We start from the raw sequence: 27,452 nt of genomic DNA on the forward strand, positions 1-27,452 counted from the left end.
CCTTATTCATAATCTTCTTAATTTCATGTTCTATCTTCTGCGAAGCAAACGGCGTGACAGATGAACTAGCAAAAAAGAGGACGGAATACCAATGTAATTTCAGAGAATATAATGAATGTTCAAATTTTATTTATGTAAAATTAGTGTGTGATATTTTGCAATTAGACACTTGGAAATGAACAATAATACTTGTTAATAAATAAATCCTCTTACTTAAAAAAAAGAAAAAAAAAAAGGTTTATAGGTTTAATTACACATCAGATTCAGGTAAAACCATCATTTTGTTGTTGTAGCCTTTGATAAGAACAAGATTTTAAAAAGAGAGAGGCATGGCGTGAAGAAGACGATCTTGGCGGAACAATTCATTCCTTATTTTTCCTCTCCACCGCTTTTCTTAAATGTATACCTCTCTTCTTCTTCTTCTTCTCTTTCTTAATTCCTCTTTTTTATTATTTCCGTCTCGGTAGTTGGGGACTTAATTACCTCTTTTTTTTCATATATATATATATATATAAACACCAATTCTAATTCTAATTAAATTCTTGTTTTGCAATTGCATCTATTAATTAATTAATTTATCAGAAGATATGTGCCGCCAAGATTCTCGTGTGCGTTTATCTGCCGAAGAAGAAATGGAAGCCGAAGAAAGCCTCTCAATTTACTGCAAACCCGTTGAGCTCTACAACATTCTTCAACGCCGCGCTATACGAAACGTAAATGCTTCTCAAATTCTCTCTCTTTTCTTTTCTCTCTCCAATTCTCTAACTCATAACACTTTTTTGTTTTTGTTTAGCCTTCGTTTCTGCAGAGATGTTTGCGTTACAAAATACAGGCGAAACACAAAAGGAGGTAAATCGTTTTTCCAGTTTTCAAAAAATTTTCGTTTCCTTTTTGAGTTCTGGTACTTAAACTTACTTGCTTGGTTTTTATTTATTTATTTATTTATTTATTTTATTTTTGTGTTGGTTGAATCATGTAGAATACAAATGACGATTTTGCTATCGGCGACTGTGAATGAAGTTTTAAAGAGTCAGAATCTGTCTCCTATTTGCATTTTTTTGGCCAGATTAGTTTCTAATGTTGAGGTAACAATGGAAATATAAAATGAGCTTTTTTTTTTCCTTAGCTGATGCTTAATATTGTTGATGCTTAAAGTTGAGCTCACGAGCAATTTTAGTCCTTGAAGTTTAAAATGATTCTAGCTAAATTGACATGTCATCACTCCATTAGACGCGTTGGGGGAATAAAAACGATCACTTTTCTTAGCTAATGCTTAGTATTATTGGTGCTTAAAGTTGAGCTCACAAGCAATTTTAGTCCTTGAAGTTTAAAGTGATCGCTTTTAGTTAAACTGATACATCATCACTCATTAGACACGTTGGAGAATAAAAACGATCACTTTGAGTTTGGTAGGGACTGAAATCGTACAATTTAAGGTTTTTAGGGACTAAAAGTAATCACTTTAAATTTCAGGGACTAAAATTGATCACGAGCTAAAGTTTAGGGATCGACAGTATATTTTGGACTAAGCTAAATAATTGATCAATTAACTCTACTAGTTTTTATTGACATTAATTTGTAGTTTGTTTTACCTTCTAAATTGTTCAATTTTTGTGCGTTTGTTTTTTATTAACATCATCTTTTGACTACACAACAAAGTATTTGGCCATATACCGATTTAGTCGAGGATGCGTATTGGATAGTTCTGCTGGAGTTGAGGGGAGTACTCAAATTCAAGCTCATTTTATACTTCCCGAGATTAATAAGCTAGCGCTGGAGGCCAAATCCGGCTCACTTGCCATCTTGCTTGTCAGCTGGGGTATTGATTTTATTAAAATTTGTTTCATTTAAACAATATGGAGCAATTTTAAAAGTTTGATCCTCATTGCGAAATTGGTGGCGTTTTTATTTTCTTGCAGTTGGAGTTGAAATCCCTTTGGGAACTAATTTGTCGAAGGGTTCTTTGGATCCCAATCTTTTACCATGTAAGATACGCTTTTGTTGCTTAACTCAGTTGTGAATAAAACCATTGGGTGCATGTTCTAGCTTAGCTGTTTCTATTGCTTCACAGTTTATGAGTCATTGGCTCTCTTTTTTAATAACTTCTCTGAAAAGTCTTATAGATTTTTGTAATTTTGATTTGCTATTTTTGATCATGCAAAATGTGTGCAAGTTTTGTAGGACAATTTTAGAGACAAACTTATCTATTTAACCTAGGATCACCCAGAAGGTAAAAGCTTTTGTTATATATAACATTTAAAGTACTCTACAGTGATATAATTATTTGGAAGGAAAGAAACAACTTAGAAAAAATTAATAAATTGGACAAAGAATGCCAATGAGCTATAGCTCAAATGGCACCTCCTCATTTCCTTGTAAGAATAAGGTGGAGGGTTCAAGACTCATTGGGTGTGTGTTACCAATAAAAAGAAAGATTGGTTGATGAACATACTTTTGAAATATTGGGTTCCAACTTTATATACCGTATTGTAGTATCTGGATCAATTGAAAGTGCATTTTCCACCCCAAGATACATAGAGTAAGAACCAATATTAGTTTTTCTTGGGCATAAGATTTTCTTTTTTGATGACCTGGTTTCATTTTTACTCGACAGCAACTAGTGGGGGATACTGCTTTTGGGGCAAGATTCCATTGGAATCACTTTATATGTCATGGGAGAATTCTCAAAACTTTAGTTTGGGGCAGAGGGCTGAAATTATGACAACTGTAAACATGAATTCTTGTTTCTCGAAGGTATTGTATTATTAGATGTATTGATTATTTGCCTAGCTATGCCTTATGCTATTCTTATTGTCTAACAAGTTTACTTCCACTTTTACTCAGTTGAGCTGTTTGAATGAGGACAAATGCATCTCGGTTCAACTTCCCTCTAATCCTGAAACAGTGGTAATTTCTGCCCTCAGTGTTTACTTGTTCATTGGAGACAAATGATTTAGGAAGCATGGATACTTCATTTGGGGTGCCGTACCCATGTTGGACATGCGTCAAACACTTGATACTCTTCGGAGACTTCTGCGTGGGTGTTCCAGTAGTGTTGTTTTAAAAAATTAAAAAAAAAAAAAAAGCAGGACACAATTGGGACACAAGAACAAGAGGAATCAAATACCATTTTACAAAACAAAGAGAACATTCATGCTCTGAATAATAATATTTCATTTTAAAATTAATAAATATCTTTATCCTTGATTGTATTCTAATTTTTGAATATCCTTTAATAGTAATGAATTTTCTTTATTATCCATTATTACTCCTAATTTGATAAAAAAAAATGATTAATAATATATATAGAAATAAAATATTCATTATTTTTCTTAAATTGATATATGTTTAATATTATATGAAAAATAAATGCTTAACCATATATAAAAATATAAATAAAAATATATTTAATAATTAATTAATATACGTATCCCTGCTGTACCTGTTTTACTTTTTCAAAAATTGCACTCATACCCATGTTTGTATCTGTGCAAGTGCTTCCTAGCAAATGAGTATATTCCCCCCCCCCCCCCCCCTGTATATCTTTCTTTCTTTGTTTATATTTTATTTATTTTTGTGCTTTCACATTAGTGTGCTAGATCACTGTTATTGATAATATCTTTTACGTTCTTTATTGTTTGGGTTTCCAAAGACTACATTGCAGCAGGTCCAAGTAACCATTTCTGCAGAAGAGATGGGAGCCAAGGAGAAATCTCCTTATAATTCATACATATGCGGTGACATTCCTTCTTCATCATTGTCTCATATTATTCGGTAATCTTCCTTCCTCTCTTATTTATATATGCAAACAGATTCAGACAGACAGACACATAGACACATATATTGATAATTATTTAAATATGCAGCACTTGTGTATTTTATAAAATCTATGGTGAGTGTTGCCCTATCAAGGCTAATACAATTTTTCCTATGTTCACATACAAAAGTGGGATTGTATGTAGACGCATATCATTCAAATGAATTAACAAAGCATAATGGAGAATTTTGTTGAGCACGTAGTTTTCTATCTTTTCTTATATTTTAATGGAGAATTTTGTTGAATTTATGAGCCAAATATTATTAATTATTTTTCAAATGGAGTCATTTAATGCATATTTTTTACTTTCTTATCTCTTAGATGGGGGATCTCTATACATTGAATGTGTTAAAATTGTGATAAAGACTCATAATTTTATTCTCACCAACTCACCAGAAAAAAGTTGCTATCTTATGCAAAAAATCGACAAGGTCCTAACAGTCTTGCTGGGAGCAACCACCCCCCCCCCCCCTCTAAAACAAACACACAATTATGTCATTATGGCCCCCGTAATCATTCTCATATATATTTCCTTTTAAGATTATTTTAAAACTTAATAGTCTCCTAGATTAATTGACCAGTATTTTATCCAAATTTGCATGGTATGGCTGTTCACAAGCCAAAAATTTAGAAATCCTTATTTCAGTATTTTGAAAAATAACTCCTCTCTCCCTCTTGCCTAATTTTACTACTTGGAATTCATATAGCACACATAATTTTTGTCTGTGCCATTAACATAAACAAACATTGATTCAAGAATGCTGTGACATGTTTAGGGTAAATTGTCAAAAATTAAGCCTCAAGTGGATCAATCCATAACTCAATTGGTAAAAATCAAAGGTGTAACTTGATCCTGACTATGTGTGTGTGTGTGTGTGATACTTTTTTTTTTTTTAGGTATGATACATGTTAGATAATGTGTGTAAGATCTCTATCTTGGGGGGACTTTTTCCTTTTTTCTTCTCCTCCTATTTATCAGTTTAATTGATACATGGAATTCCCATATGTACTATATTGGAGTAGCTGCTATTGTTAGTAACTTTATGTGATATGGTTAATGTCTATTTGAACTATCACATTGAGAATTAAAGAACACACTGTCGATGTGGGTGGGTGCATAGTGCAACAAATCATCCAAATTTTAGACGTTAATGAATTAAGGGTAATTTTAAATAATTCAATCTTTGCTAATTTCTCAACCATTCTTGTAGTAACTGTCAAGTTTCCCACATGTCTGTCTTTATTGGATGGCTGTAGTGTGGGAGGAGTGGTAGTCTTGTGCTTAGCATGTGCATGAATCTTACCTCCTTCAAGTCCCTTTCTAGTGACTCTTAAGTTTAGGTTGTTTGTACAAATTGAGTGTTACTAAATTTAATATTTTTACACCTATGCCAACTTTGTGTATTGCTGTTCATTGTGAAAATTAGAATTTGTGCATTTGGCATGCTTATTGGTTACCGTATTCAACATTGGACCAATATATTCTTTATTTTCCCACAACTATGAATAAAAAAATTTGGCTGCTTGTGTTATCCAGGTTAAGGGCAGGAAATGTCATTTTTAATTATCGGTACTACAACAATAAGCTGCAGAGGACAGAAGGTGATATAGATTTATTTTTTCTTTTTCATTCTGGTTAATCTATATAAGTATTTGGTTTTTGTCCCCTTTTCTTATGTTTTCTTTTCTTTTTCCCCACTCTTCAACTCTTCCTTTTAACACATGAACCTACACACACACATGGACACACCCCTAGTGATGCTTGAATCCATGACTTCACCCTTCGCCTCATCCTTTTAATGGAATAAGGTGCTATTTGAGTTAGTGCTTATTGGCTTTTCTCTTCATCTTCCTGAACCTTTGTTGAGGCATTGATTATTTATTATTGCTTTAACAACATGCTGAAATTCATAAAATCATGAAGGATAGAAATAAAAAGATAAGAGCTAGAGGAGATGGGAAGTGGCCTGGTGCTTGGGGCTGGCTTTAATTTTTTACAGTTCCCTAATGAAAGGAGGGGCTGTCAAAATTTCTCTTTTGCTATGTATAACTACCCAGATTTCTCTAACGAGCACGAACTATTAGATATTCACTTGATGGAGGCTCTTTTACTTGGAGTAGTAATCATGGCATGCCTTTCTTTCTAGATTTGATAGGTTCTTGGTTTCAATGTCATGGGAAGAAAAATTACAATGTTTGGTGCCTCGACCCCTGTCCAATACTTAACTCTTTTGCTAGATTGTGGTGGCATGAGAAGGGGCAAAAGTCTGTTTAGATTCAAGAACATGTGGTCAAAGGAATTGGGCTTCACTGATAAAGTAAATAAGTGGTGGAATAATTACAATGTGGAAGGATAAGCTAGTTTTGTACTTGTGAGGAAGCTTCAAGCTTTGATGTTTGATGATGTTGGAGTTCAGAAAATTATAATGTTGGCAGAATTATCTATGCTGGATTGAAGGAGGAGGAAAACGGTTTGAGTGAAAAGGAGAGAGGAAATGGAGTCTCCCAAGGCAGAAATTGAGACTTTCAATTTTGGAGGAAATAAGCTTGACGACAATCTAGAGTATTAATATACCAACTTTTTCTATTGGTTGGCAAATGCACATGGGTTTTTGAACAATATAATGGGGGGATGGAAGTGGATGGATGTTGATAGATGAGGAGATGGATGTAAAGGAGGGATTGTACTGTTTTATGAAAATCTTTGCATGGAATTGGTAGACTGGCACCAGAGGGTGGATAATATTTCTCGATAGATGTAGCACCATTGCATTAACTCAAGTATTGCCATCATATGTGAATCATAATGTGAGTCATACTATGTGGAAAATTAAGATTAATTTGATGCCAGTCCTCCAAAATTTGAAATGTTATCAATTTATATATTTTTTGGGAATCTTATGTTTATTAATAAACATGTGATGTATAAACTATTGTCTATGAAAGCTATTTGTATTGCTGGTTTTCCAATTTCTTAAAAATTTTGGGCTATCAAGAAGTGGGCTAGCAATGTAAATCAAGCTAAGCGTATACTTACACGTCCCTCTCAAGCAGACATAAAATGTATATAGATTTAAGTGGGGGTTCCTTTTCAGGCTTTGCTACCATGTTAGGAAGCAGGAATTTTTTGTTTTCAAGCTTACACTAACTTGTATAATCTAAATTGTAATGCAGTCTGGTATTTTATATGGTTCTTTTAAATTTATTTCTTACCTATAAATTTTTAAAATTTATTTTTTTATTTTTTTTAATTTCTATGAACTTATGGTTCCATTAGTCAACAAATCGAAGTTGTTAGAATAATGGTTAAATGATTAAATTCACCATCTTGTAACAGTTTTAAGTTTTGGGACAAGTGGTAGTTTATCATGGTATCAGAACAAGTAGTCTTGAGGTCAAAACTTCTTTCTACTCTACCTCCTTTTGTTAAAAATTCCATGTGTTTGGGCCCACTTATTAAGGGGGAGTGTAGACCCGCATGTGAGGGGGTGTTAGAATAATAGTTTAGCGATTAAATTCACCATTTCCTAACAATTTACACGTTTAGGACAAGTTTACTTTAGTTTGCCTAAGGTTTTAGTTAGAAGAACTAAATTCTCCTCATACTTCTGCGCTGCAAGGAAGTCTAAGATATCAAAAGGCTGAGTTTCTTGCCAAACTTAATATGCAAACGCATACAAACACATGCATAGGCACATATGTATCCATGAATATGCACATAAGTGTATAAATGTTTGTGATTTGTAAACAAAATTTTATATTATTTAGAGCTATGATGTCTCTAAAAAATCTGGGTAGCTTCCAAGGCTATCATGTGCAACTTATTGGATATATTTGCACCATTTCCTCCGTTTATGAGAAGTTGGTGTGTGCTTGTTTGATGCGGCTAGCATAAATAGAATATAGAGATCTGTCTATCGTTTTCCAAAGTGGTGTGGGCATATCATCGGAGAAAAAATAATTTTTTTCTTTGTGTGTGGGTGGGGGGGAGTTCATGGCTTTGCAGAAAACATGAAGGTAAATCATAAATCAAGTACTCTTGGTGCTTCAAAAACACCCCTGAATTCTATGATTCCCTTGATTGCTGTCAGCTTTATATGTATGGTCCTTCTTCTTATTTATTTGTGGGGTTAGCATATGTTTTCAGTAATTCTTTTTGACTTCATTATCATATTTTGGTTTTGGGCGAAGTTTACTTGTTTGAGCTTCATAAAAGAGAGAAGCAGTTTTATTTTACGCTTTCATTTACTTGTCGGATATGAGGTACATTTACAGGAACTTATTTTTAGTTATTTCAGTTTATCTGGGTAATGTACAATTTGTTAGAGCTGTACTTTTTCTAGCTGCAGCTGTTCCTTTCCTAGCTTTTTTTTCTTCCTAAAAGCCCAATAAGTAATGGAAATAAGCTCTCCCAAACAAAAATAATAGATGTAGGAGCTTATGATTAATGATGACTGGTTCTCTGGGAAACCACCCCCTCCGCCCCCCTCCCCACCCCAAAAAAAATTTCCTAATATTTTTTAACATGTCTGTTTATTTTTTTCCTGTCTTTAACACATGGTATTATTTGTGAGCTATAACCTGGTTAATTCTGTCTTGCAGTTACCGAGGACTTTTCTTGCCCATTCTGCTTGGTAAAATGTGCTAGCTTTAAGGTGAAACTTTTTTCTGACTTATTTTCCTTTATATTTATAGTTCTTGTCATATGAAATGAACAGAGTATGTTTTCACAATGATGCTTATAAATTTTTAACCTTTTTCTATAGGGTCTAAGATATCACTTGTCTTCATCACATGATCTCTTCAACTTTGAGTTTTGGGTTGGTAATCTTCTAAAATCTTGTGTGATTCTGATATTAAGCTTTGGCGAAGCATAACTACTAAAGCATGGGTGTATTATATAGGTGACTGAAGAGTATCAGGCTGTAAATGTGTCTGTGAAAACTGATACCTGGAGATCTGAGGTGAGAACAATTTCACCCTGAAAATTACTTTGGGTTTGATCCTTCATTCTCCTTAGTAAATTTTTTACAGTCTTGCATTATTGGGTTGTATATGTATGTATATATGTATCCGCAGGCGTGTATAATATATATGTTATATATAATTTATATGCATGTGTGTTGAATTGAAACCCAGTTTTGATTCATCCCTCTGTTTGGCTATTTCTTGCTCATGTGTGATATATGATAAACCCATATGATGTGGATTCAGTCAAGATTGCCCATGTAGTACTTTAGGTGAAGTTCTTTGTTTGTGTACATTAGTTGAACTGTTGGTTGTATAATTGATCCAAAGCTTGAATTGGGTTTTCACTGGTCCTGTACTTTTTATTTTATTATTTTAAATCTTGTTCTTCTAGTAGTTCGGTGTTGTAGACAACAGCAGATTGTGGAATTTCTGAAAAAGGCATTTCCTTCTCCCTTATGAATGGATGGAGGCAAGGTCATGGTTTCAAAACCCATTGGGTGCACATATAACATACCATTAAAAAAAAAGAATAATGACTTAATAAAAGTGTTTCTCTGCAAATAAGATATGCAAGAGAAAATGGCATTGTGAACATTGCATGCTTGTGAACTATATTAGATGTGTGGTCAGTACTTAACACATGATTACAATCAAATGATATTGAACATGCTGCTTCAGTTATGCTTGAAGCATGAGAAAATGGGAGAGGCTTTAATATCTGTTTTGTTAGCATAATAAGTTACATTGTGCTAAAATGGAAAAGTTGTATTGGATTGATACTTCATTTTGGTTGAAAAATTGTAATTGGTTAATTTTGTTGAGCCTGTGTTCCTAGAACTCAAGTTTCAACTTCTGATTACGATTTGTCATGTGATTTGACTTGTGGAACATATTTTTATAATAATCTGTTATTATAGTACAAAATAAATAATGAAACATTTTAATTTTTTTGAAACTTTTGGTAGTTGAGTTTTAATTGAAGAAATATTTAAGATTTCTTGAAATCTTTTTTTGTAATAAAGTTTGGAGTGAGCTATGTTGGTGTACCACATGACAAAAGTAGCTCATACGAAATGAATTTCTTAGATTGATCCATGTAGTGCAAGTATAACGTGGAAGACAACTTTTATTATTAAAACAAAAAATAATACAGTAAATGATTTGAATAATTTATAATAAATAATGAAACTTAATTTAAATTTCTAAAAACTTTTGGTTCTAGAATTTTAATTGTAGTAATATTTTTAAACTTGCTGAAACTTTGACTACAGAGTTTCATTTATGCTATGTTTGGAAGTTTGGAGGGAGAGGAGAGGAGAGGAGAGGAGAGAGGGAGTAGAGGGGAGGAGAGTAGAGTACTATGAAACACATGTGTGTTTTTGGATTCAGGTGTGGGTGCGGGACTCGGTAATTTTTGAAAAAGTAAGGTGCAGGTGTAGCAGGGTGCTGCGATTAAAAAATTATTAAAAATATTTTTATTTATATTTTCTATATATTTTTAGTATTAAAATGTTTTAAAAAAATACATTACCATGCCTTGATTCACAAAACAAAGAAAGAAGAAGGCAAGAAATACAAAACAAAAAAGAAAACACAAAAAAAGCAACAAATATTCAGAATAAAATTGAGGAAGGATAGATTTAGGATGTTTGGGCCTCATTCAAAGCCGATTTCGGCTATTCTGGCTATTCTGGCATGATTCAAGGCCGATTTCGGCCGTTTTGGTCACCGGACAATATGACTCGACTCGGCTGATATGGCCCGATTCTGGCCGAATCGGCCGATTCGGTGCGAATCCATGAAAAAAAAAAAAAAAAAAAGCTCAGACGCGGCACCAATGCGTGGGCAGTTGCGTTGGACGCCGCATCCCGTGTCGGACTCTAGTGTGGCACCCTTCCAGTCATGTCTGTGCTTCATAGGTAGAGTAGAGGGGAATGGTTATTTTCCACCTTATTTGGATGTTTTTAAAATTAAGTAAGGAGAAGGGGAATAATTAGCCTTTTCATAGTTTGTAATTTTGTTAATATGGTAAGGGTAAATTTGGTAATTCATTTGGTCAAACATTTCTATACTCTACTCTTCCTCCAAATCTTTTCAATTTGGAGGAATTAAAAATGAGAAGTTAAAAGTAGTTAGAATCCCTCCAGATCTTTCCCCCTCCTCCCTTAAAAAACATCCAAACAAGGTAATTTAACTTACTTTCCCTCTCTCTACTCTACTCCACTCTATTCCCCCTCCATCCAAACAAGTTATTAGAGAAAAATTAATAATTTTGATGTACTTATCATGCACCACATGGCAAAAGAAAAAAATATGAAAAATAAGAGGTAAAGAAAAAAAGGAGAGAAATACAAAGAGAAACAAAAAACGACAACAGTGCGTAAGACAACTTTTATTACAGGAAAGAAAAACAAAAAACGAAATACAAAGAGAAAAGGAGAGGACAATAACTTGGCTCAATCATAGAGTACATGATATTAAGAATCTTCCATATAATTATTCTTGCAAGAGTTGAGAAAATCTATGAAATTTTAGCATGTACACGTAAAATATGAAATCCTTCATAGTTATTACTGTGCAGAATTTATATCCAAATTTGTTTCTCTTCAGGCTGTTGCGGATGGTGTTGATCCTAAGCAACAAACGTTCTCCTTTTGGTAAGTCATTTACTCTTTTTCCATTGTATGCGCCAATAAATTTCCTTTGTTGTGTGCCATTTACGTTAATATATATCAATGCCTCAAAATAAGTGTGGAGGCTCATTTCTATACAGCTCAAAGCCACTTAGACGCAGAAGACCTAAGAACCTGGTTCAAAATGCAAAGCATGTACATCCACTTGTCTTAGAGTCAGAATTGCCATCAGGAGTCTGTGAACTTCAAGACAAGGCTGACGGTATGCGTTCTTTTCTTGTATCTATATCAACAGATTGAGCTAATCTATGAATTTTCTTATAAACTTTTTATGAATAGGTTTGTACATAGCGTAATTTACTCTATTAAAAAAAATTTTTGATATGAAAACACAACTCATTCATTCATAAGGGATTGAACCCATATCCTTACCCTCCACCCCTTGTTTATTGGAAAGGAGATGCTATGGAATCAAAACAAGATGAATGGAATCACTGTAATTTTTTGATAGGCAAACACAACTCATTCATTCATAAGGGATTGAACCCACATCCTTACCCTCAACTCCTTGTTTATTGGAAAGGAGATGCCAAGGAATCAAAACGAGATGAATGGAATCACTGTTTTAGCTAAAACTAAATACTCTGAATTATTTCAACATACTTAAATTAGCTGCTTGGTGGGGGGGGGGGGGGGGGGGGGCGGGGAACCCGCATACTCCTGGGTCAACCTATAGAGTGCTGTTTTCGGAGGCCCCAACTGGAGAGATGGATTTTCCTGCTATCCACCTTTCAAAAAGTTGTTTCATTTATTTCTTTCACAATCTCTAGAGGATGGCAGATATCACAGGATTCAAAGCATCTATTCCTTGGGTCTGGAAAAATATTACAAACCTGCTTTCCAGACAAACAAGTAATGCCTAACAATGGGTGAAAAAAAAGAAGGAAAAGAAACATTGTGCTGGAGAAAGCTAACAATGAATGTAGTGTTGGTGTATGAACTTGCCGTAATGCTAGTGCATGACTTGTCTACAATGAATCACTGACCCTCTATGATAAAGCGTGTGACCTGAGTGTGAAGTTCCAGTGAGAGTTTGGCAGCCTCTTTAGAGCCCCAACACAGACACACGCGCCGATGCCCTGAATATATGGACATGGTTAACCCAGAATAGATCTCATACTCAGTTATGTAATAACTATTCAAAATAGTAGTTGTAAGGTGGCCTTTTGATCAATTTCCATAATATGGAAAATACTTAAAAAAAAATAATAATAATAATAATGAGTGCTCGCTCAACTCAAATTAGTATTTATCCAAGAAATTGTGGTTGACTAAAATAATAAAATTACAAGCTTTCATTGAATGAATAAATCTTACAAATAAGTTTCAATTTAGTCACATTCTACCCTCTCAATGGGAGAGAAATCTGCTATTTGCACTTTCAATCCATTCACATTCTACCCTCTCATAGGTACATTCTCAATGATCAAAGTGCTCAAACCCTGAGTGCCTATAACCAATGAAACTCCACTGATGAGCTTCCTGATTTTCATCCCAACATTGCTGCCTAGGGGTGGGAGGGACAAATATTTTCTGCTAAAATGTAATCTGCTGTGTGCAAATTGCATTTTTGTGAATGACTTCCTGGAGTTGACTGGCAAATTGTGAAATGACCTTTTCAGTTGCCCTACCATTCTTTGTTACCAAAATAATATAAAAGTAGGACTGAATTGCTGATAAATTATCTATCCTTGTGTAACACTTGTTGAGTGACATTTTTAGAAAAGGTGGGGCAAACTAATTTTTTCATGTTTATAGGAAATCATATTTTTAGTTAAGTCTATGAGAGAGCGGATTTATTAAATGAATTTCACTGTTAATTTAGATATGTTGATCCTGAGAAGGAATCTTGCAGTGGATTATTTGTTTCAAGTAGTATCCCTTTTTTTGCACATACTCCTACTGATTTTAATAATGGACAATGAACATTTTGTTTCAGATGCTCATTCTAGCAAAGGTGATAAGGCTCATTTCTCAGATGGGAATGATTTGCAGAATGCTAGTGTTGGTGCTGCAGAGTGTTTATAATTGGTTTCATTCTGCTTTTGATGTTGCAGGGGTTTCAAGTGCTACACCACAATCATATGCTGATCCCGATTGTGTTCAATCAATATCAGGGAGCAATCTTGCACCCTCTACCATGCTAGCTTTTGCAAAGACAAGAAAATTATCTATTGAACGTTCTGATCCTAGAAAGTATGTTTTCCAGTCATCTCTCTCTAGCATGTTGTCAATTTTTTCGAAGGGTCTTGAATTCCCTATGGATGTGGTAGGTTCATTTCGATAGAGCTTTGATGAATTCAAAAGTATCAGGCAACAATCAAGATCTGCAGTAGGTCCTACATGGTTGGCAGTGGCAAGTTGAGACTATGAAATAGTTAAAGATCCATATTGTTTCTTGGGCACATGGGTTCTAGTTAAATATATATATGTATGCATGTATGTATGTATGTATGTATGAAATAGTTAAGGATCCATATTCTGCCTTCCCAACAAAGTCTCCACTGAAGCTTCCTTATCAGAAGCATTATCAAACAAGACTGGAAAAGCCACTTTGAGAGTTTGGTCACCACACCAACGATCATGCCAAAACTGGATTCAAATCCCTACTCCCACCTCAAACCGAATAAACTGACTGAACCCCTCCCAACCCATCCTTATTCTCCTCCATTGACTGCAACCATGAGAACCACTACCCAACATTGAACTCCAATTCCCACCCCCCCACCTCCCTTTTCTTCCCCAAATTTCAAGGCTACCACCTGCTTCCACAACCTATTCTCCTCAACCCCAAACCGCCACAACCATTTCCCCAATAATACTTTGTTAAAAGAAGTAAGCTTTCTAATTCCTAATCCACCATTAGCAATAGGGGCACACACCTTATCCCAACCCACGAAATGAATCTTGAACTCATCCCCCATACCATACCACAAGAAATCCCTCTGTATCTTTTCAATCCTGTTAGCCACACTAGTGGGTATAGTGAACAAAGATAATAAAATGGGAGGCTCAAAAGTGTGCTCCTAAGCAAAGTCAGCCAACCACCTTTGGAGAGGTAAATTTTCTTCCACCCTGCCAACCTTTCTTCAAACTTCTCCAATATAGGATTCCAAATAGAAGTCGACTTGTAAGAGGCCCTGGGGGCATCCCAAGATAAGACATAGGCAGCCCCCCCACTTTACAATCCCGGGGGCATAAACATTATGAACCACCCCAACTGGGACCATCTCAATCTTGCTCACATTAACCCTTAAACCAGTACCACTTCAAAGCAAATCAATAACATCCCGATGTTAAGGATCTGCTCAGCAGCATCACAAAACAGTATAGTGTCTTCTGCAAACAAGTGGGAATTGCATAACCCATCAACCCTACACCATTGTCCCTAAAACCTCTAATGAAGCCAGCCCCTCCATTCTCTAAATCATCCTCCCAAATGCCTCCATCATCAAAAGGAAGAGCATGGGGGATAATGGGTGCCTTTGCCTTGAATCCCTTGAGTTACTTTTAAAAAACCCAGTTGGAGATTCATTAATCAAAACCAAGAATTGTACTGTGGAAAAAATACAGGTATGTATCCACTGTCGCCATCTATCACCAAAACCCATCCTCCCCAACAAGTATAGAAGGGCCTCCCAATTCACATGATAATAGGCCTTTTTCAATATCCAACTTGCAGAATACCCAACGTCTTACTTTTTGATTAGACTATCGACACATTCATTAGCAAAAAGGTTTAGGCAATGTATTATTCTAAGCACTCTGATGTTACTTACAATATTTTATGTCCAATTTCTTCAATAAAATTTTATTATTTATAACAAACATTTCATGTCCATTTTATATAAGACTTATCATTTTGAGGACTTAAGCTATAACGTTGAAGGTGGTCAAATTAATATAGAAAAATTGGGTGATGATTTGCCAAATTTTTTAGATAGAAATTGCTATTTACTAGTAATGCTAAATGAGAAATCTTTTTTTCTTTGGGGTTTTGTGGGGGGGGGGGGGGGAGGTGGGACAACAACTTGAGTTTTGGCTTTATTAATAGTATATGCGTGGGAACCATAAATGCTAAATGCTTAAGCTGATAGCAAGTGGGCCAATAATGTAGTTCTGGTTTAACATTCTAACACCCTCCTGGGCCCCCATCCAAGCCTATGGGCCTTGTAAATTTACATATTGTTAGAAAATAGAAAGATTCTAATATAGGTTGTACCCTTGTGATGTGTGGGTTATACTCTTCTAGAAGGGTTAGAAGTTTCTAGGTAGTTTCCTAGTCTTGAGGTGTCCCAGCCAGCTGTCCGTTTTGAGAATATTACTTGTCCTTTTGTAACCATCACTTTCTATATAAGGTATGAGTAGTAAGAGGGCTGAAGAAAATATATATACAGCTCCTCATTTTTTTGTGTAATAATTTATCTTTCCATTAACCTAGGAAGCACAGATTACGGACACAGGTATGACATAGCGATATGAAAATTTTTGAAAAATTAGGACACAATATGGTGGGGATATGTATATTAACATTTATTTTTCATATTTTGTTAAACACATATCAATTTAAGAGAAATAATGGATAAAACTATAACAAATTCAAAAACAAAAATACACCCTGCCCATATCTCGTCATATCCTGTGTCCAATACATGTCGGACATAGACACAGCAGCCCAAATGTGGTCTCCGTGCTTCCTAGCCATTAACATATAATGCGGGTCTTGCTTGTGCACAACATATGATTTTATCACCAATTAGCTTTAGTACAAACAGGAACTCCTCCCCTAATAAGAATGGGGTAGAGCGTGCCAAGTTGTGTACAGCGACCAATCAGAAAAAGCTAAAGAAATTACATAAAACCAAAAAATAACAAATTTGAATGAAAGATCTCACAGAAAACTAGTGCTTGATATCATGTCAGTGAATCATCAATCTGAGAAGCTGAAGCTGATAAGAGCTAGGCTGACTACTTATATCAAGTTGGACAAATCATCAGTAGTCTCTATTGCCTTCCTTGTTCTCTCTTTAAGCAAGTATAATTGTTGAAAATGCAATGCCAGTCATTTACCAAAAACCATGTTAGCTTCTTATTTGCAAGAAGTACAAAAAGATTATACAGAGGTAGACAACTTTTATCTCCAAGGCATTTGCAATGGCATACCTTGCTCTGAGGCCCATTGACTTGCCTAGTTTCAGGACCTTAGAATTTCCCAAGTTAACATACTGCTTTAGTTGCATGCCTTGCCATTTGCTCAAACAAGTCAATCTATCTTCAAAAGGAGAAACCTTCGGATGCTAGAAAATAACTTTGAAAGAAATAAGTAAGCGTGGTAAAATTCAATTCCAAGCCCTAGAATCCCCCTAGGATATTTTAAAATAACTATAACCAATAGGGACTTGGATTTTGGACTACATCAGATGACCAAATCCAACACTTATTTATTACTGACAGCATCTAGAAGATTTGGATTGTCTGAATCAGACTATCTAATATAAATTACTTTATTAATAAATCTAATTTTCATCAATTAGCCTGCTATAAAATATGAATACATATTTGATTCCATGGCAAATTCAAATGTTATAATTATTGTTTTTTAATCTTTTCAGCTGTGCCCTCTTGCGGAAGCGACAGTTCTTTCACTCACATAGAGCTCAGGTGACAAGTGATTTTCATATATGAATGATGATCTTTGTTCCTAATATCTTATTTGTTTCCAGGCTTTTAGAGTTATTGGATATATCCTTTATGTTTCGCAATCGTCTGCTGTAGTAGCTTATGTTCAAATTGATAGGTACTTGAATTTTCATGTCATCTTGTTGAAGTGTGTGGCAGACAAATTCACTATTTTATTGGGCAGTCAGACGTCTTTGAACTTCTATTTTCTTAGCACTTGTAATAAACTAGTACATTATTATGATTCGGGTTTCATCTCTTGAAGCATTCTAGTATCTGCATTCAACAATTTTTTTTTTAATAAATTTTATTCTGGTGGAGAGATCCTAATTTGCCATGGTAGGCAAAGTAGACAGATTCACTGCCCATGGCATGTCCAAACATTGTAATGTACTTTAAGTTCAATTCATGGTAAAGGACTAGAGTTTTGAGTTATTTTAATAGATGAGGAAATTAAATGCCTCTGAAGAGGTACTGATCTGCAATGGCATGAAATTTTCAGGCACATGGGGTACATTAACAGGTTATTGATTGAAAGTGATAAATGATTCTAGCATTGGCTTTTGGTGCTAAATCCATGAAAGATGGTAACATCATTTTAAGGATAGAGGGTTTTTAGTATTATTTTTAGTGGGATTAATAATTGGCTGATTGGGAATAATATTGTTAGTTGTTTCAGGGGGCTTTTAGTATGGAAGAGGGAGGTGCACCTAGAGAAGTCAAATGTAATTCTTGAGAGAAATGGCTTGAGGGTAGAGTAAGGCATTCCCATACAGAATATTGTGTGGGTCCATGCTTCTATGAACGTGCTTCTTTTGGAATTTTTTTGACTGCGTTCTTCATTACTCATTCTTTTCAAACTACGAGCTTCATATGTCAGTGACTTAAAAATCTATGCATTTAGTGGGTATTGTCAATGAGCTATTGGCCAAGTTCTTGGTCAATGTGCTGAAGATAGTTCTGTGTAAGATGTCTAATTCTGACAGGCGATAAAACTTGGGTTTAGATTATAATTAGGTGTTCCAAGAATTTATGCAAGCTGGATTTTAGAAGCCTTTTAACTTACAAGCATGTTAGTTGGGGATTTTTCAAGTGCATTTTGAAATTCCTGGGCTTTGGGTGAAAAGAAGCTGGATGTACTGTTGCATTTATATGGTCAGGATCTCTATTCTTGTCAAATGGAGTTCCTTGGGTTTCGTCAGCAGTCTTTGGAGGACTAAGATGGAATTTTTTTTTATAGGTAAGATGGGGGGGTTTACTATCCCCTTTTCTTTTTGTACTGGCCTTCTGGAGTTTAGAAGGATGGCTACTAGAGCTACAGAGTGAGGTGTACGGTCAGGCTTTCAAGTGGGTGGCATGGGTGGTGTGGAAGTGATTATGATCTGGCATCTGTTTGTTGATGGTACCTTAATTTTCTGTGGGGTGGACCTGGGTCAGTTTGACACCTAGAGTTGGTTCTTATTTGCTTGAGACAGTTTCAGGTTTGAGAATTTGAGCAAGAGCAAAAACTGTGCTTGTAGAAGGGGTATACACTATATAGGGGATGGAAGAAGTGGTGGATTTACTAGGTTGTGAGGGGGGCATACTCTGTCTCTAGGTTTGTCATTAATGATGGGGTGGTATGGGATGTTTTGATACTGAGGATGGAGAGGAGAAATGTGCTCGTTTGGTGCAGCTTTTTATGGGACGTTTGAAAACATTGTTCCTAGAAAAAAGTGCAGTTCTAAAAAGCTGTATTTTGAAAAAGTGTGGTTTTAAGCCCTCCTACCAAATGAGCCATAGTAAATATAGTTTCTGGTTTTAAGGTGAAAAATGAATTATACCTCCAATTGTTGGGCGAGAATCATTGAGGAACCCTATAATGAAAAATTATAATACTTAGTTAGGACAACTAATTTGTTATGGTTGATAATAAGATGGGAGATGAAAATCAAAGCTAACATTTCTTGGGAAGATCAAGAAAGCAATGAATGTCTTCAGGGGAATATAAGATTGACAAGTCCTACAGTTTCAGTTTGGATTTGTTTAGTTGTTTTAAGATTATGTGTTTATGAACAAAGTTTATGACCTATTTTGTTTTTATAGTAATGAGGGGTACTTGGTGGTGAATTTAATATCTTACCTGCTGCTGTTGGCATGATTTTTATCAAGGCCATTGCAGCTTCTGTAGTGATTTAACTAACATCTTATTATTTAATTTCATTTTTGTTTTGATACTTTTACTCAAATATATTCATCGAAATATCTGAAAATAGATGTTATCTTGTGGTTGAAGCCAATGGCACCGGAGCAAGTATTATCAGAACGGGATAGTGAGGATGAAGTTGATGATGACGTTGCAGATTTTGAAGATCGAAGGGTACACTTAATGATTTCAAGACTAATACATTTATTTGTATTTTTATTTTTAAATTCGCAATTGTTTGTTTTGTTTGAACAACAAAGCTCTAGCTGCACCTAACAAGATAGATAATGGCTGGCCGAGGCAATGAAGGTTAAAATTTTGGGTAAGAGAATAGTTGATAGCTAGTTGAGGCATTTGGTAGCCTTCAAAAAGTATCAATTGGCCGGACTCATAATTTTAGGACCTGATTGATCTGATTCTAGGACCTGCAATGCACAAAATCAGTGATAGTGAGTGAAATCAAAGAAAAGAAAACAATATGAGAAACAATTAAAATAAAACTTAAAAAAATATACATTGTCAATTCGAGGCTCAGTACCTAAAAGTGTTTTTTGGCTTATACATGAAATATTAAAAAAAATGAAATCAAAAGTACCACCAGCTTGCATGCCAACCAACTGAAAATTGACTGTGACTTTTCAGATGTCTCAACCATATGTTCTGGAATGGTTTTCAAAAGTTAATTGTTAGTGATTGTAACAAGTTGCATACTGATTGTACATGGCTTCCAATTAGTGGTTCTTCCTTTTAAGGGAAATTACAAAGACAAAAAGAATTGCTTGGTCCAGTTATCCTTGAGTTTATGGTCGGTTTTCTGGACATAGTTGGGCCTCAGGTTGGGTAATATGGGTTCCTTCAGTTTAATAAGCACCTTTGACCATCTGTTACTGGCAGATGTTCTGTTATCTCAGATAACATAACATTTATCTCTCCTTGTTAGTGGCTCAGAGGATTAGATTGCATTGATACACTCTAGCATGCTGCAGATGCTTGATGATTTTGTTGATGTGACCAAGGATGAGAAGCTAATGATGCATATGTGGAACTCGTTTGTGAGGAAGCAACGGTAATCTCCTCTATCCACTTTCCTTTGAATTTCTTATTTTTGTTTCTTCACTAGGTATTTTCTCCCATTGTGGGAAGACATTCCATGTCTCTCTAAACTTCCCAAAAGGGTAGTATTTTCTAGTTGTTTGAATCAGCCAAACTGAATAAAGTCACTAGTGCCATATCAGGGGTGTTTGGCCTACAGCATTGGTTCATTTTGGTTTTGAATCAATTCTAAAAAGAAAACAAAAGAGCAGTTCAACTTTGAACCAATTTGAGTTTTATGCAAATTGTCAAACCACTGAAGTAATTCATTTGAATTCTTTATGAAAAAAGCATGCACTAATTGTGGCTTTCTAAAATGAAAAAAAAAAAGGATCAGTTTTGATATTTTGTAAAATTTAACAACATAAAAAGTTTTTGCTTGCTTATGCCCCACCCAAAAAAAAAAAAAAGGTTTTTTGAAACTAATTGTACTAGTCAGAGCTAGCCTGCTTCTATGGTAAGCCAACCCCTTGCGTAATGTTTTAAAATTTAGCTATCCATGGCAACATCCTTGGCTATCGTGTCTTTTCTGGCTGGCCCAAAAGGTGCTCCTTTTGGGATTCCCCTTGTTTGGTGTGCAATCGCTGATTCATATTGGTGTCTCATGCATGTCTGAATCATGACTACAACCTATTTTCAAGACACCATTTTTATGGAAAAAGTTCCATAAGTTGTTTGCAATAGGATGAAATTTAAAGCTGGTATATGCGTCACTAGATTGCTTGTTGGATTTTGTGTGATCTTGTGGCAGTCCTCTTCATTGCACATTTGATCATAGTGCATGATGGTTTGGGAAAGGACCACCTCCAATTGAATCCTCCAGTTCCCTCCCATTTTTAGCCGGATGTGCAACACATGGAGGGAATAGAAGAATTCAATGGGAGGGGATCTTATTCCGGTTTGTCTCACTATTACCATTATTCATTTGAGGTTTTTGCTTTGAATGATTATGTCTTTGGTAATGTCAGGGTGCTAGCAGATGGTCATATTCCTTGGGCATGTGAGGCCTTTTCAAGATTGCATGGACCTGACCTTGTCCGTAACTCTGCCTTGATCAAGTAAGCTGTTCTTTGATTCTAAACTGTGGTCATGTACAATGCAGTTCATCCCTTTAAGTTTTATGCTCCATACTTCTGGTGAACTTGCCCTTTTTCACATTGAGAAGTTGGCTGATGTTTTTCTTTTGAAATATAAAATGTAGTCAGAACTCTGGCATGTCCAAAGCTTTTGGAAATATGGAACAAGATGTGACAAGGATTTATATGTGGAGGGTGTGTGTAATTGTACACATGCTATGTATTTATGTGTGTATATACATCATATATATTAACTTCAATCTTTAATTTCTTTTTGATCAATAAAATTTGAACCTAAGTTTTAGTTTACTCAATACACTCTTTTATGATAAAGGAAAAATTTTCATAAAAAGATTTCAGGTATCTTGTGAGCTGTTAGAATGAGTTATAAATTTTTGTGCAAGAATGTGAGTGTTTTTTTTAATAAATAACGTAAGAACTTTTTATTAAAGAATAGCCAACCCAAGTACACTGGAAATGTACTACAGTGGCTGAAATTAGTAACCCAAATTACAATGATCAAGAAGAACAGGGAGGGACAAAGAAGTGCATGAAGGTAAAACTAAGCTCCATTCAAGGAGAGTATGGAAGAAAAAGGACTTTATATCAAGGACTTTATGTGAGTGTTATATATAATGTTGGTGTTGACTCACTGAGATTGTAAATCAAGGGTTACTAATACTAATAGGAGTCATATTACAGAACCTATTTGTACTGGGCCTCAGCTGCCTGTGATAGATATAGGGAGGAGGGGCAAAGGGGGAAGGGGGGAGGGACTATGCTTAGGACTCACTTGAGGTGGGAACATCTAAAAGTTAAGACCTAGGTTTTTCATCTTATGGTGATGGTACTTTGCTGCTGCTGCTTTTTCTCCCCCCTTCCCCCCTCAGATGCTTTGCAGCAAGGCAGAAAAGGATCTACAAAACAGATTAGCTGTGTCCAGTAACACTTCTTTTGGGAGTTTATAGGAGAATGGAATAGAAAGGAAGGAAATTTTTCTTTTATTTTCCTTTTCATTCAATTCCATTCCTCCCCCTCCACCTCCCTTTCCCAAAAAAAGGAAAAGAAAAAAGGAGAATTGCAATTAACCCACCGTTGTCAATACTGTATTGGAGACCATTTCGGTTTGATCTAAGAAACAAAATATCTCCGTATTGGTGAATACTAGTGTACTATTTCGGGTTTACCATAATTAATATATATATATATATATATATATATTTCACCATCATGTCAGAAAAATAAATAAACCAATATGAGAAAGAAAATCATGTTGAAGAATGGATGCCCATGTGTAGACAAGGCATGATTGTTGGAGCAAAAAAAAAAAAAAAACTTGATAAAGAAAAATAAAGAACAAAATAGACAAACCATAAGACGTGTAAGACTAAGACATGACCTCTTGAACAAAACTACAAAAATAAGACTTAGGGAAGACAAAAAGCAAGACAGGGGAAAGAGAGAGAAGACTTAATGTGATTGATAGGTGACGAAATCGAAAAAGTAAAAAAGAACTGAAGAGCATAAGAACTGAGGAACTGAGTACTTGTCGATAAGAAGAAGAATAACAATTAAGAGAAAAAGGAGTGTGGACTGAGAAGTAGAAGAAAAGTTGTCTTGGCTGGAATTGAGTTTACTGGCTGAAACAGTTCAGAATTTTGACCGGTACATCTTAGATGGGGTAAGTATATTAGATTTTTGGTTGGAACTAGAAATTCTGGCCATATCAGCCAGTACAGTATGGAATTAACTGCTTTGAATTAATCCCTTAGTGGTTTGGTCCTATCACGATTTAGTTCATGAACTTTTAATTGCTAGATTTGACAACCTGAAGTTTGGATTAAAATTATATCGTTAGGTTTCGTCCAAATTTACAGATTTTGCATTTTGTGATCAAACTTTCACTTACAACTTTCCTGCTTATGGTTTGATCACAATCTGCAAGTTTGCTAGTGTTGGGACTCTTGTGAAGAATTTGTATGGTTTAGTATGTTTGGGCCTTCCATCCAGCCATGTCCATGCTTCCTAACTCAGGTTTCCCTTCACGGGCAATTGCCTAGTTTTCAGTAGGATTACAGTCTATGTGAAACTGCCTTAGAGGCAAATCTTGACTCTCTCTCTCTCTCTCTCTCATTACTTTCTTGATTCATAATCTTGGTTTTGTTTCCCTCCTGGCATTATGTTCTGGTTGGACCATTATAATACAGTCAAATTCGGAAGTTTATTTCTGTATCTAATTTGGCAATTCATAGACTGTCGCTTTCTAATTCAAAAATTCCGGGGAAATCTTCAAATGGAGCCATCTATTTGGTCATAAATGGAAATTGATAAATGCATAGGGACTGAAATTCTAATCTGGGTTTGTTAATTTTTGTTAGGTTATTTCGCTTATAAAATTATTGGTCCTCCAAATTCTTTGTGCCTCATAACAAATTGATATGATTTTGCCTTTTGTGACACAGACAACAACACATGTTTCTTGTCATCATGTCAATTATTTGGTTGCCAAATGAACATTATATGCACTTGCAGTAAATTACCTTATTTAATAAAAGTTGGGCTTGTCTTTGATTGAGATCTTTGGATAGAATAGAATGGAGGAAAATAATACATGTGGCTGACCTTGACTAATCTTAATGAGGATCCATAGCTGACCCCAAAAAATTTGGGACTTAAGGCCTAGTTGTTATTGTTATTGTCTTTGATTGTGATAAATGTGTGATAGAACCTAGGGTTTTTGATGTAATCAAACAGACCAAAACAAGGTTTAGATATGTTAGGGAAAGATGTTGTTGTAGATTTTTTTTCTTTTTTCTTTTTTGAGAATGAAATTTTCTATAATTTTTAAGTGGGGATTTGGGTCTTGATATGTTACCAAATAGATCCAGATGTTCAAATATTCTCTTCTGGCTACCCATGTTCTATAAAGCCTATGAGGGGGCTTGTTTCTCAATTCTCATACATCATTAGTGAAAAGATTACTAAAATATGATTATTTAGAAGAGCTTTTGTTTGCGCTCTTCTCACCCTCATGGCCTCACTCCTCTCCAACTCCATTATCGTTGCATCCCATTCCCTCTCTTGCATTTTTACATACTCTCACCAAGTGATTGTCCTGCTCTTACTCTTTTGTTGGTAATTTTTTCTTTCTTGTATATCTTTCCATATCTTAAACCTCCTCAAATGTTCTCTCTAGTTTCTTGTTTCTCACTAATTCTGCTCCTTTCTATGTCTTCCATTTCACCTTCTCTATAAATCTTCTCTTACTCTCTACTAATATTTATATATATATAATCACAAGTTTGCGCAGTCAACATGTTTGATGAATTTTCTTATAACACAAAGCTTTAGTTACTTTTGAAGATTTAAAAGGCTACTCATTATGTGTTGTGTACCATTTGGTTAGAGAGAAGCAGTAAGATCTTTGATGGTGTTGAAAGGCTGAATCATGTACTGAAGCAAATGATGCTGAGGTCTGTATACGAGTAGATGACTGTCTAGGGAAACATCCCTTCGTCTTCTAGGTTACTTCATTTTGGTATTGGACTATGTTCTGATCCTTCAATGAGTTTTGATAGCATCAAAGTACCTGCGAGTCCAAAAACAAAAAAAAGACTATCAATATGCCATGGCTGGAAGAGATCTTCACATCAATTTTCAACTTGAGGGTAAAATGTACCCAATAAAATAAGATTGAAAGCAGACCCCATGACAAAAATTAGATTTATCAGGCATTTACCATGGAAATTGCTTTAATATATATATATATATATATATTTTTTTTTTTCTTTTTTTTTTCTTTTAGGATGAATAGTATAATAGGGATGTTTGATGGTGTTTCTTTCTCTCATATCTTTATATATCCTTTAATGTTCTCTCTCTCATATTGGCCACATTATAACATCAGAGGGATGTTTCCCTAGACAGTCTAGGGCAACATCTCTCTCTCAGATCTTGTGAGTTTGTTTTTGTATATTAAACTATTATACAGACCTCTAATCATTCTAGTATAATAGGGATGAATAGTGGCTGATCTTTGAAATTGTTTCTCTCTCTCATATCTTCCTATATCCATCTGCGCTTTTGGCTCTCCCTCGAATTTCATCTTCACTCTAAATCTTCTCCCCTTTTTCCCCAAATAAGAAAGGGGACAAGTTAGTTTGTTACTAAGTTTACCTCATACTACAAGTTTTTCTATGAATGTTCATATGTGCCCCAGCCTTCAGCTTCTGTCATTTAGATGCTTTAACTGTAATCAGATTTTGCTTTTATACTATCGTGTAAGAAGTTGAAATATTACATTTATGATGGAAAAATCAGATCTGAAGTATTTACTTATGGCTTGACAGGTGTTGGAGATTATTCATGATCAAGCTGTGGAATCATGGTCTCCTTGATGCGCGCACAATGAACAATTGTAATGTTTTTCTTGAACAATGCCAAAGCCAGGATTTATGTCCTAAAAGCTGAAGAGATGAATTACATTCAAGCAAGTACGAGATGCTCCCTCACTTGTGTTGTAATCTTGATCACTACATTTGTAGCATCTTCTTCATTTTCATTTTTGGGCCATAAGCCTACCCGGCTATTGTATTATTCTTGTAATGATATAGATCATAGATGGCACATGTCATCAGACCAAAAGAAAATGTGCCTTGTATAATTCAAACGATAAAGGAATAATTTTTTCCCCATCATGTAAGACTAACTTATTAATTGAGGCTTATTTAGCCTTGTAGCACTTGTTAGTTCAGCCTTGAGCCTTGTAGCTCAACTGACATCTCAACATTTAGTGTTCAAATTCTCTCTCACTCAACTGTCGAATTATCAAAACAAAAACCCGTCAGGCTAGCGGTGACACAGGCCTAGCAGGTGGCAGGCCTTTCTCCCTTTACATGGGACTCTGTCCATTTAAGTTTGATAGGGCTTTAACCCTACCGACATTTAAATTCGAAGCTGTCCTGCAGAGGCAGATCATTTGGGAGTTTGCTGGGCATGATATCTACATAAGCCTTAAATTCCCGTTGGATCTTAATGGGATGATAGGCTATTGTCTTCTAATGCAAACATAATTATGCCAATGCCTTTTCACCACCTTGAATTTGCAAGGCTGAAAGGAACTTCATAATTTCATATTGTTAGGCTGCATGATTTTTACAGGGACTCATGCTTGGAATCTCCATCACCAAGAGGGACAACTCACTGTTCGAATTGGAATATCAAAGCTTTAGAGTTTACAGCCTTTAATCGACCAAGTTGTTTTAACAGTTGTCCTAGAACATGTTAAGACTTTAACAGCTGTATCTAAACAAAAAACAAAATACAAAATAAGCTGCTGAAAAAAAAAAAAAAAAAAAAAAAACCCACCCTTCTGGTCGGCTCTGGAGTTTTCTTGAAATCTTGTTGTCAAGTCTCTAATTAGGTGAGATTGCCTTACATCTTTTATTTCCTGTTCATCTGACACCACAAACAGAAGCTTGCGTAGGATTTCGTAAAATTGAGGAGGAATTTCTGCTATTCTACTGTCTGTTACGTTGTATTCGAGAGAGTTGGTTTGTTGTATTGGAGGGAGTTTGATTGTGTAAGTATATATTTCAACGGAAATAAAATTTAGCTACAAATTGAGTTATAAGACTACAAATTTACTTAATATTATTTTATTGGATGTGAATTTTGTCAAAATTACTTTTTTTTCTTATATCCTCAATACTTGCAAAATTTTTAAAAGATTAAAAATCAATATCTATGTCATCAATCAATTATGTAAATTATAAGTTTTTGTAGTCTAAAATTATGCATAAAAAAATATGTTTGTAAATTATATAGTAATTAACATTTGATTGACACAAATTTTAACATATGTATTAAAAGTATAATGATCATGCAGTACAAGTATAACGGTTAGAATTCAAAATATGTAGCATTGTTAAATTTTTTAA

The 27,452-nt window shown here is 35.0% G+C and overlaps 1 protein-coding gene across 4 annotated transcripts; it reads left to right on the forward strand.

The window, feature by feature from the left end:
- The first annotated feature begins 275 nt into the window (after positions 1 to 275).
- LOC115959882 (polycomb group protein EMBRYONIC FLOWER 2) lies at positions 276 to 26,324 on the forward strand. Of its 4 annotated transcripts, none has more exons than XM_031078525.1 (22): positions 276 to 400; positions 583 to 713; positions 794 to 849; positions 980 to 1,085; positions 1,660 to 1,819; positions 1,920 to 1,985; positions 2,615 to 2,754; positions 2,845 to 2,907; positions 3,653 to 3,774; positions 5,355 to 5,419; positions 8,420 to 8,472; positions 8,584 to 8,637; positions 8,722 to 8,781; positions 11,399 to 11,445; positions 11,562 to 11,683; positions 13,421 to 13,438; positions 13,539 to 13,677; positions 17,094 to 17,142; positions 19,436 to 19,519; positions 20,332 to 20,411; positions 21,406 to 21,495; positions 25,863 to 26,324. In XM_031078525.1, exons 2-22 carry the CDS (start codon positions 588 to 590, stop codon positions 25,981 to 25,983), a joined length of 1,821 nt encoding a protein of 606 aa, XP_030934385.1. In that variant the 5' UTR covers positions 276 to 400; positions 583 to 587; the 3' UTR covers positions 25,984 to 26,324. The 4 variants fall into 4 exon arrangements, with proteins under 4 accessions (XP_030934385.1, XP_030934386.1, XP_030934387.1 ...); XM_031078526.1 differs by having other exon boundaries at positions 283 to 400; positions 586 to 713; XM_031078527.1 differs by lacking the exon at positions 13,421 to 13,438 and having other exon boundaries at positions 283 to 400.
- The last annotated feature ends 1,128 nt before the right edge of the window (positions 26,325 to 27,452 follow it).

Source organism: Quercus lobata, chromosome 9 (assembly GCF_001633185.2).
Source record: "Quercus lobata isolate SW786 chromosome 9, ValleyOak3.0 Primary Assembly, whole genome shotgun sequence".
NCBI classification, from domain to species: Eukaryota; Viridiplantae; Streptophyta; class Magnoliopsida; order Fagales; family Fagaceae; genus Quercus; species Quercus lobata.

What these genes read in the sequence shown, in the direction of transcription:
- LOC115959882 (XM_031078525.1), top strand. Translation starts at nt 588, where the DNA reads ATGTGCCGCCAAGATTCTCGTGTGCGTTTATCTGCCGAAGAAGAAATG. An exon ending in TTCACTCACATAGAGCTCAG is followed by an intron (nt 17,143 to 19,435) that starts GTGACAAGTGAT and finishes TTGTGGTTGAAG; the next exon opens with CCAATGGCACCGGAGCAAGT. An exon ending in CGTAACTCTGCCTTGATCAA is followed by an intron (nt 21,496 to 25,862) that starts GTAAGCTGTTCT and finishes ATGGCTTGACAG; the next exon opens with GTGTTGGAGATTATTCATGA.